The sequence below is a fragment of the Eschscholzia californica genome, unplaced genomic scaffold, assembly GCF_041429995.1.
Source record: "Eschscholzia californica isolate CP2 unplaced genomic scaffold, dmEscCali1.0.p SCAF_4, whole genome shotgun sequence".
NCBI classification, from domain to species: domain Eukaryota; kingdom Viridiplantae; phylum Streptophyta; class Magnoliopsida; order Ranunculales; family Papaveraceae; genus Eschscholzia; species Eschscholzia californica.
In genome coordinates, this window is record NW_028238461.1 from 15,650,588 (window position 1) to 15,662,519 (window position 11,932).

The following is an 11,932-nucleotide window of genomic DNA, read 5'->3' on the forward strand; positions in this document are numbered from 1 at the left end:
ATTTCTAAAAAAACATATATATAAATTTATGTGAAATTTTCTCTTTTCCACGTTTGATACAACAATCATTGTGGTAGAAATAAATGTCCCGTTCTCAGTTTTCATTTTTTTGTGAAGGGTCCCCTTCTTAGTGAAGCTTCATAAAGATTGGGATTTTATGCTGCTCATTAACTTCCTGAGGCATGAGACAGCCAAACCGTATTTGACAGTGAACATTCAGCAATGTGGGACTTTTATGTCCCTCTGCTGAGAGAGATGGTCCTAGTTACTCGAGGTGAACTCCAGAATGTTCTCCTGCGGGGCATTACAGAGAAAATAGCCAAGCAACTCTCTCCTGTGTTTGAGATTCCTGTTAGGAGGAATAGTATCCTCCCTCAAGGTGATTCCTTTTCATTACCGTTTAAAAACGTGTAAATCATGTTTTCATCAAGTGTTCGAAAAGAAAGCGGAAAAGTGGGGCAATTCAGCTCTAGTCTACTGAGTGAAAAAGAAGCACAAAGTAATAGGGCTAACGTTACAACCCAGTCTTATTGCATAAACCTAGAACTAGATATAAACGTCGAAGAAGTTTCTACGATTTCAATTCATGACCTATGAAAGACGATCGATCATGTGGGAAACCTAGAAAAGATCAATATGAACACAAAACTATGAGAGAAGTTTTAGTAAGAAATTCACATTCACAACATCAATCAATTAAATGTTTAACATAAGAAACCTTCTCTCTATCGGATGCATCCGTGGTAGTCTCACATTTCATCACCATAATAAATAACTAGGTTGGAACACATAACGAGTGCCATCCTACTTCCCATCAACATAATTCTACTAAACAAGTACAATAATGGGGTGGCAAAAACCCTTACCCCAGACAAAAACCTTAAATTGTCAATCAACAAACTGAAACCCCAATCGATTTGCAATGGAAGACGAGTAATCACTTCGGGATTAGCTAACACATGTGGAAAAGAAAGGTCCATACCGCCACGAAAGCAAGAGCAGCTCGAGCAGAAAGGGTTGGAGAACCATTTTTGTGAGTTGAGGGAGCTGCTTTTGGAGGTGGTGGTATTTTTTCTACCTTGACGGCAATCTTCATTCCGCTAAAGCAAAACCCTTTTCCGCTTATGAAGTAACGAGGCTTGGTTACATTTAGTGGAACAACATCTCGACCTGCTCCGGTTGTCCAACTGTGGATCGGGTCATCGGAATTGCATGTTTCGTAATTAGTCTTGTTCACCTCCAAAACATTGTTTTGGTTCCTGTCATACACAAAAACTGAAACATGGAAAGTACATAAGGTTACAAACATTCAAGAGAAGCGAGATGAAACTTGTCATTATCACAACTTAAACAAGAGAATGTCGACGGGGACTTTGGGAAAATATTTCAGTCCGTTCTTTCACGAAAAAAAACAGATAAATATGTTTGGTTAGGCTGAGGATAAGTCTTCGTAGCTTAACATCAGTTTCTTGCATTGTTCACTGACATAATAACAAGTTTCAGATTAACAACGATTTGATAATAGATAATCCACATAAGCATATTCCGTTATATTACTAAGAACACATTGACATATCATGAACCAAAAGCTACAAAATCCTAAAACAATTGGTTATGCAAATGCGGTTTTTGTGAAAATGCTTATCCTGACGGAACCCGAGATAACTCGAGGTTATATGTATATACTAACGGTGTTTCATACATTACGCATTAAAATTAACAACTCGCCTTAGGATAAAACCTGCTCAACTCATCATAGTTTGGTTAAGTAGTTGGTTGCAATCCTTGACCAAGTCTGATGGAACAATGAAGTATTTAGTAAGCAATAACAAATTGCTTGGAGTTAATCGATGCTAGCTATGATATAGAAAAATGATAACTAAAATGGTCAAGATCTAACTCCAGTTCCAAATTTGAAACTAAAATAAAGCGAAGTACTTCAAAATGCTCGGAAATGATGAACCCCTCAAGTAAATAGATCTTTACCACAAAATACAAAGTTGAAACGACTGTCCAATACAATAAGAAATGGTTAGATCAGTTGCTAGTTACTTGAATCGGACGAGAGTGGAGGGCAACCCTAGTTTTTAGACACAAATCTAGATCAATAAGTTGAGCATTATTTCTAGCAATACCTAAATGCCCATCTACCTCTTGATTAAAACAGAGATCCAGATTGGTTTTGGTTAAGAACAGATTAACTTAATGCAGAAACAGGAGAGGTTTAACTAGAAACCTAAATAAGGATCTGTGAATTCGAAAACATACTAGTAATTATTAAACAGTATCAGAATAAAAAAAGAAAGCTAATTGCATTAAGCGATCCGATTTATAAACTAATATTGATCATCAAAATAGAGAACAGCAAAGATTATGACAACTTAACTATTCAATCAACTTCAAATCCCTAGATTGAGAATTACTTAAAGTAGTAAAAGATATATAATACTAGGCATTTTAAGCAAAAAAACAAAATAAACCCCAGACTCAAATCTACTAAATAGAGAAATCAAGAAATATACATCTAGATCTGCTGGTAATGAGCTAAAATGTTGGTAAAAAAAGGTCAAAGAGAAGTTAAAATTGAACAAATAAGTGAGGATCTGAGAGAGAGATTGATGATGAACTTACAAAGCCAATCTCCAAGATAGAAATGTATATCTTGAGCCCAAATAGTGTAGTTGACATTAGGACTCCATCCTTTATTTGATCCGACGATGTATCTTTTAGCTGAAACTTCAGCTGGTATCATCAATAGTAAAGCACAAACAACCATCAGAACTAGCTGATGAGGTGAACTTCTTGTGACCTCCATTGTTGTTTTTCTCTCTCTCTCTCTCTAAGACTTTCTCTCTCTAGAACTCTCTCTTTCTCTCTCTAAAACGGAAAACGCACAGCTAAGAAGTGAGGTGGGGGATTATTTTCTGGAACACTCTTGATAGTTTTATTCTGGAAAAGGAAAAGGATTACGATGATGACATGTCAATCTTTGAATACCAGAAAAGGAGAGAAATAATTAGTACTAGTTTAACACTTAACTCAAAAGAAGGGGTTAACTGTTAATTAATTAATTAATTAATCACCATAATCAACGCCTTGAAATCTCCGTCTTCATTCAAAGATTTAAACAGATAAATCACAACTAGTTTCATTTCATGTGTCACTTTTCAGAAAAGTGTGGAGGTTGTTTTGTATAATCACGTGACTGGGTCCCCGCCCTTTGATAGAATAATGCCCTAGATCTAACGGCTCTATATTTACATTTTATCCATATCCTCTCACAATTTATATATGGTCTTGGAGCAACTCCAAGTCCAACCCCAGTCTGTCTTAGGCCGAAAAAATCACTTTTTCACCCAAAATTTTTAGTCTCAGCTCAATCTAAAAAATTCAGCTCCAACCCCAGCCTCTCTTGAGGCCGAAAATCTGTTTATATAGGAAATGCGTGTGTGGCGTTTTTGTTGGTGTGCGAGAAACTTGTGTGGTTTTGTGTCTATACAAAACACGTTTTTGAACTATTTTCGAAATAATATTTTTTTTCCAAAGTCGAAAAATTATTCGGAGACCGACACTTTCGTTAATGTATTTTAATATTTTAATGCAAAAGTCGGTTTGTATTAATATATTTTTATTATGGGTTATTCCCTAATGGCCCCCAACTTTGTGACCAGCTTCCCGCCTGGCCCCCTACTTTAGGAGAAATACTCATATGGCCCCCTTCCGTTATAACACCGTTACTCTCTCTCCTCCATCTCTTTTTCTCTCTCTGCCATGTCACGCCACATCATCTGTTACGCCACCTCATCACCTTCTCCGGCAGAGGTCGTCGGCCGGCCAAATTTCCGGCCGACGACTTTCAAACTAAAAAAAAAAAAAATTATCTTCTTCTTCTTCCTCTCTCTCCTGTTTTCTCTCTCCTATTTTCTCTCTCTTCTTCTTCCTCTCTCTCTCTCATCTTCTTCCTCTCTCTCTCTCTCTCTAAAATGGCCGGCGAAGGGGGGAACCCTTCGCCGGCCGTCGGTCTGGTTTCCCCAGACCTTCAGATCGTCGGTCTGGGATAACCAGACCGACGGTCGGCGAAGGCTTCCCCCCTTCGTCGGCCATTTTAGAGAGAGAGAGAGAGTGAGAAGAAAGGGGAAGAAATAGAGAGAGGAAGAAGAAGAGAGAGAAAATAGGAGAGAGAAAACAGGAGAGAGAGAGAGGAAGAAGAAGAAGAAAAAAAATTTAGTTTGAAGGTCACCGGCCGGCGACCTCTGCCGGAGAAGGTGATGAAGTGGCGTAACAGATGATGTGGCGTGACATGGCAGAGAGAGAAAAAGAGATGGAGGAGAGAGATCTAGTAACGGTGTTATAACGGAAGGGGGCCATATGGGTATTTCTCGTAAAGTAGGGGGCCAGGCGGGAAGCTGGCTACAAAGTTGGGGGCCATTAGGGAAATAACCCTTTTATTATTAATGTTGGTTTTGATTTTTAAGTTATTTTTAATTTTATATTTAGATTTGTAGTTATTTTTATTTTACCAAAAAAAAAATTAAACAAGATCTGGCTGTTGGATAATCCAACGGCCAAGATCAACCCCCAACATGACCGTTGGGTCCCCAACGGTCATGTTAGGGACTGCTTCAGTCGCCCCTAATGTTAGGGGCGACTGAAGCATCGCTGGGCCTCCGCCCCAGCCGGCCCGTGTTGGAGATGCTCTTAGGATGAAACCACCATTATTTACGGAAATTCAAAAGTCACATGTTCGATTATTAGTAGCATAGTTAGACTATTTGAATATCAACTACGGTAAGAATGATGTAAATGTTATTCCTAATCCTTAAGTACGAGTATAGGTCTAGACCGTCTAGTCATCTAAATATTCACTTATAATGGCTAAATCTAAGAAAAATAATCTTTCTCCGCAAAAAAAAGGGTTATTTCTCAAATGGCCCCCAACTTTGTGACCAGCTTCCTGTCTGGCCCCCTAGATTAGCAAAAATACCCATATGGCCCCCTTTTTCAGTTATCTTTAACTTTCCGTTACTCTCTCTCCTCCATCTATTTTTCTCTCTCTGCCACATCATCTGTTACGCCACCTCATCATCTTTTGCGGTGAAGGTCGCCGACCCGCCAATTTTCAGGTCGGCGACCTTCAAACATAAAAAAAAAAATTCTCTCTCCTCTCTCTCTCTAAATTTTTTTTTTTAGAAATCTGTACTCTCTCTCTCTAAAAACTCCGGCGAAGGGCTTTCCCTTCGCCGTAGTTTTGAGAGAGAGGACAGATTCTTTTTTATTTTAAAAATGAAATTTTAGAGAGAAAAAAAAAAGTTCATGTTTGAAGGTCGCCTGCCGGCGACCTTCACCGTAGAAGATGATGAGGTGGCGTAACAGATGATGTGGCAGAGAGAGGAAAAGAGATGGAGAGAGTAACGGAAAGTTAAAGATAACTGAAAAAGGGAGTCGTATGGGTATTTTTGTTAATCTAGGGGTCAGGCAAGAAGCTGGTCACAAAGTTGGGGGCCATTTGAGAAATAACACAAAAAAAAGAGAGAAAAACAATTGAGAAAGGAAAGAGAGAAAGAAAGTTAAGATGGGGGAATAGATTCCAATGTTTCATTTTAAAATCAACCAAGTGAAACCAAGTTAGCAAGTTTTATGGCTTTATATTGTTAGGTGGATTTACTTGTTGGCATTTCTACTTAGAGATGTTTGGTTGCCAATCTACCAAATAACAATTAATTTTACTTCTTAATTGCTCCATTACTTGTAACTAGTCAAATTATTTTGGGTTTAGTGAAGCTTAAGAGAATTAGGGCCTACCAGAAAACAAGAACACCTCTTGACAAGAAAAAAAAAGACTTAACAAAGCACAGGCGGTATTTGAGTTTTGATAGTTAAGACCGACAGTCTTTTTTTTTGTATATAAAAATTCAGTGTCTTCTTTGATGTGATAAAAGTCGAAGTATTATATCTCTACAGGAAGAATTTACATGTATGCATATCAATAGATAAAATCCTCTCCCCAACAAAACTATGCTTAGTTGTCCAATGTAATATCATCTTCATTTGTTTAGAGTTCTCCTATAATAATATATTTTAAATACACACATTAAGCACTAATTTCTTTCAATCTCAACAAGACCATGATTGACGTGCAAAAATAGAGCATAATTATGAAAAACGTATTATTTTAAAATAGTATTTGATAGGTAGAAATAAATCAAAAATTGCGACCTAAATCGAAAGAGAATCCATCTAGTAGGACAATATTCCTTATGTTGTAGAGGTAGGCAAATCATGTCATTATACTATTCTTACGCGGTCTTGCCATCTCATCTTAGACCAAATATTGTCGACCCTTTGATTTTGAAATCCGTCTTTGGTGGGTGGATATGATTATAAATACTTAAAATTGGGAGAATGTTAAGATCAGCCAAGGGGTCGGTGTTTGGTCCAGCTGGGGAATGCATGATAATAGGGGAGGATTAATCAGTAAATGTGGAGAGACAGATACCTAATGTTGGACTGACTGCTCTTTAGTATTTTAACAATCCCATAATATAAAACTGATAATTCCACAGACCAAACAAATTTAGGATCATAAAAATCTTGATTACTAGACTTTGGACTGAATCAACATTTTGTTTGATTCAACTTAACTGATACTATATAGTTTCTCATTATCCCGAAACATGAAACTAATGCGGGCTAGATCTAATTGATGGTTAAGTCGGTCCAAATTTGGGGTTCGAGATAACGAGTTTGAACCGAAGCTGAGAGCAAGAAAACTCAATCAATAATGTTGAGATAACTCTAACATTACTTGTGGAACAGCATGGTTGGGTGTAGAAGTGTCAAATGTCAAGGAAAGTTTCGCCTTCTCGTAAACTAGTATTTTGGGGTGAGAGAAGTTAATATGTTACTGATATATGTCCCGATAATAACAAATGGGTAGTTTTAAAGGCGCCCTCTTTAAAGTGATATTGGCATCCCCAACGGCGGATCCAGAAATTCCTTCCAGGGGAGGTTAAATATGGTGGTCAATACGTGGACAACTGATTTACTCATATGGACAACTATTTTTGGGCCGGTACAAATCAACTATGCTTGACTTCAATGACTTTGATTTAATAGGCGGACAACTCTATAAGGTCTTGATACTAAAACAGAAATTAATCTGAGGACCTAAAGAAATAAAATAGATTAAAAATTGAAGTAAAGTTTTCAAAAATGATTTAAACTAAAATCACTTATAAATGAAAAACTAGTATCTTATTTGACTAAAAAATTATAGATGAAGTCTTAAAAGAATTACATAAATAAATTACTCTCAATTCAATTCTAATTTAGTCTTGTATTTGTTACTTCATATTTATTTAAAATTTAATTATATTATGTATAACAATGACGAACAATACAAACTCGAATTTTCATCCTAAAGAAGAAGAGGAAGTCTAGAAAGATGGTGCGGTATATCCTACAACAATAATTACAACAATTAAATTTATTTAGGGAAAACACTAAAAAGTATAATTGTCAAACAAATTTATTTTAGTTGAGTAATCTTAGTTTTAATTGATAAAATAAAATCAAGCTAAAAAAGATTGATGCAATAAGTATTTTTTGTTTCTGGTAAATAAAAATATTGATGGAAGAAGAGTAAAAGAAAAAAAATGAAATTTTGAGAGAGTTTGGAGCCAAAAGGATTTGAACCCGTACCAATGGCACCCCGAATCCAACATCCTTTTATTGGACTAAACACCAGTTTTGTACATAGTCTTCAAAGCGGTAAATACTATAATATTCAAGACAGTATAATCATCTTCCAACACTAAACAGTTTGGGCTCCGTATAGGGGTGAGGAGGGTGAGGGGGGTGGCAATAGACTCCCCTCACCCCTATGTGGATCTGCCATCAGACATCCCCGTCGAAGCGAATTTTAGAGTGAGATTATGAAGGGAAATGGACGCCAATAACACTTTATAGATGCACCTCTAAAATTACCCGTTACCCATCGCTTGGGAAAGGCGTGGGGTTTGGCTTACATGAATCAGGGAATGTTCCACCTCTTAACCAAACTTTTAAAGTGAGAGAGAGAAGTTCTAAGACCACCTAACAGATAATACATGGTTGAGGTTGAGATAATGAGCCCGCACCAAAGTCCAAGTTAGCCCATGACCGGGTAAGAAAACTCTTTTGATAGTGTTGTTTCTTATTTAGTAAACAATCTCTGTAAGGGGGTTATTTGTTCAGAGGTTTTTATTGAGCAAACCCAGTAGAGGCTCCCAAATGAAAGACTCTCATCTCATTTTGGGAACCTCTAAATTTTTGGGAGCCTTTTGAGTTCTCAATTTCAAGAGTTGTCCACAAAAAAGGGATTCACGACTTAGATTTCATTTGTTTTTATACGCGCGTGATGTACATGCGTGACATTTTCAACTATAAATTATTGATTCCAAATTAAAATTTTGATTTGTTTGCTTTTCATGAGGTTGTCTTGGGAATCCGTTAAAATTAAAAAAAAAATGGAGAAGAAATTTTGGCAACAAACTAATTGTTGACAACAAACTAGTTGTTGGGACTTCTCAACACGTAGTTGGGGAGCATCGGGGCTCCCATAATGGACAAACCTAGCTAGGGCCTGGTGTCACGGGGCAAGTTTTGGCACACGAATTTGCCTTAAATATATGACCATTTCATTCTTTGGTGAAGGATTTTAGAATATTCTAGAGGACGGGACAATTCAAAAACATCTGAAATCTTATGGAGAACTTTGGAATGTGAAGGAACATTTTGGAAGATCCAAAAACATGTTGGACTAATGTAGGGTCCTCTTGTAATCTCTTAGGTACTTTGAGATAGAGTGTTCCTTGTATGATTCTGACACCAAGGAACTAAACTGATTTGCACGAGTCAGTGTGTAGTACTTGGCAACTTAAGGTAAAGACTACCTTGTGCTCGACTTAGGTCGGTCTTGAGCATAGTCTCGCGCGGATAATTGGCGTCAGTGTCGAGTCAAACTTTACTTTGTTACACTACGCTCCCAAATTTTTGAATTTGGGATCCCAACCCTCTACTATCGAGTTTGCTCATAGAATTCAAAGTTATTATCAGTTTTAGAACTTTGAGACTCGAGAAATTTTCTTCGAATTTTGGAAAATCAAATGGAAGTCATAAAAATCAGTGGTTGACATTAAAACCAAATCTAGAAAATAAGTTTCCTAAGAAAATTGGATTTAATTTCTTATTGTTATATAAAATATTTGACAACTCAGACAAAAATCAAACGTTTTATATCATGATCCATGATTCTATTGCCCTTTTTGACATCACTAAATAGTTAAAGCTAATATGAATTTCCCAATTCAAATATCACTTATTCTTATTTCTTCTTTTTATAAAAATTCATCTTCTTCTACCGTTTGATGTGAAGTTTTTTGTTGAGATTGTTAGATGTGAAGTTGGTTTCGGTTATTAGTCAGACGTGTATCTGTCTGCTAGAGAAGGGAAAGTTTGAATCTTATCAATTAAAAAAGGGTTATTTCTCAAATAGCCCTCTATTTTATGACCAGCTTTCCGCGTAGCCCCTTACTTTATCGAAAATATCCAGATGGTCCCATTTTCGCCGTTAACGTTAAATGGTCGTTAAATTCCTTTTCCCTCTCCCGAAACTACCCTTCCGCATCGTCAGTCACATCTGACAACACCTCTGACCAAAGTCGTCCTGTCCGTGCCTATTAAGTATTGCAGACGTCATCAAGGTTGCCTCTTCCTCGCGCCCGTCGTTTCTCGATGGGACATTTCATCCGTCGTCACCTTCTAAAAAGTCTAAAACGAATCAGTTAACACCAACTCTTTTCCCAATTTCTTTCATTCTCTCTCTAACTCTGCTTCCTTAACCGAACATTCTTCTGATCTGATTTTTTCTTCCATTGACGACGAACATCATCATCATTATTCTATAGAAGATCTGATAGATGTTCAAGTTCACTATGGTGGTGGTTTTCTTTATAACACCGATTTCAACTATGTTCAGTACGCACAGTACATCAGTGAAGATGTAATCATATTCCAAGACACCGATGTTCTTCTCACGAAGGAGTGGACATACTTAAAGTTCCTTGACGCCACATGCAAGGGGTTTAAGTTGCCGGAGGGAAATATTATGCTTTATTTGTGGGCAATTATTCAAAGTGGGGAATGGATTGGTCTACTTTCAGACAATGAAACATTAAACCTGATGTTTGCGCGGGCTAGAACTTATAGAAGAGAAGAGGTTCAAGTCGTGGGATGGTTTAGGATTGATAGAACGATACATGGGTCTATATAGGGATTAAGGAAAGGGAAGAACAAAAGAAGGGAAAAAGGAAATTGTTGACCAGGTGAGAAGAAAGACGAAGACCACGTCTGATTATACTTATATAACTAATAATTAAAAATAATATATATTTTTATTTTTTATTTACTATATATCAATATATATTATTTAATATTTATATTAAAAATATTAAAAAAATAAAATATTATCATTAATATTAAAATAATAATATATACTATTTATATTTCATTTATATAAGTATTATCATTTATATTAATATATATATATATATATATATATACATATTATATTAATAATAATATTTTAGAGGTGTCAATGACTTGGTCAACTATTTTTTTAACTTAAATATGTCTAAAGAAGCTACTAATTTGGTGGAGACATTTAGGTAACTTTTTGTTGTATTTAATTTTTACACGTAAAGATAAACTTATTCACAACAATGACTCGTATGGTTCCATCCAAGTCGTTAGAAAGTTGTCGGACCACAAAATAGTTGAGAAACGTATTCATCACAATGACTCATATGGCTCAATCCGAACGGTTGGAAAGCTACCGGCACACTAAATAGTCATTGCAACCTGCGTGAGTTTAAACCTAGTCACAACTAGGACATTTTGAATTGTCATCACCCATCTGTTGCACTTAAAAAGAGTTTGAAGGAGGACATATTTTTAGATTTAATTATGTAATGAAGAAAAATATGAAATAGTATATATATACTACATCATTAGATAATATAACTATTATGCAATGCAACGATAAATCAAGGTAATATTACGACCAAATTCATTTATATTAAAATATATATTATTTGATTCTAACAATAGATTAAAATATTATCACTTATATTTATTACATATGATATAAAATATATTTATATGTATAATATGTATATTAATATGTAATATTACTATATATATATATATTACTTAATATTTATAATAAAAAATATATATTAAAATTAAAATATTATCATTTATATTAAAATAATGTATATTATTTATATTATCATTTATATTAAATATATTTGATATATATATATATATTAAAATATATATTTGATTCTGATGATAGTAACTATTTTTTACTTATTTGTCTGTTATTATTATCATTTATAAATGAAATATAAATAATATATATTTTGGTGAGAGAGAGAATTGTTTGGCCGGAAGGTTGTCGACCAAAATTTTCTAGTTGACGATCTTCAATTCAATTTTTTTTCTTTGTCTCTCCTCTTCTTTTTCCACCTTTCTCTCTTCTTTTCTCCATTCTCCTTCTCTCCTTTCTCTCTCTTCTTTCTTTATCTAAACACTTCGACAAAGGGGTTCTCGTTAGCCGGAGCCCGGAGGTCTGTTCACTAGATCCGAACCACAACTTCGAAGGTCTGAGTCAACACCTAATTTGATGAAACCACAACCTCAACTGTCAATATCTATATTTTGATTAGGGTTAACTCCATTTTGCCCCCTAAAGATGACCAATTCACCAAATGGGCTCCTAAAGATGACCAACTTCAAGGTTGGCCCTTTTTTTCATTTTTCTGACTACTTCTCTGTTAGAAGTTAGTGCCTCATCATTTTCTTACCCGTTTTGCCCCTCTGACTAAAGATT

General features: G+C 35.6%; 1 protein-coding gene across 1 annotated transcript; it reads right to left on the reverse strand.

Moving 5' to 3' along the window:
• Nucleotides 1-660: 660 nt before the first annotated feature.
• On the reverse strand, nucleotides 661-2,909 carry ENODL17 (early nodulin-like protein 17). Its single transcript, XM_086636453.1, has 2 exons — nucleotides 2,632-2,909; nucleotides 661-1,275 (listed from the first exon to the last, which is right to left on the reverse strand). Exons 1-2 carry the CDS (start codon nucleotides 2,813-2,815, stop codon nucleotides 953-955), a joined length of 507 nt encoding a protein of 168 aa, XP_086492579.1. The 5' UTR covers nucleotides 2,816-2,909; the 3' UTR covers nucleotides 661-952.
• Nucleotides 2,910-11,932: the final 9,023 nt, after the last annotated feature.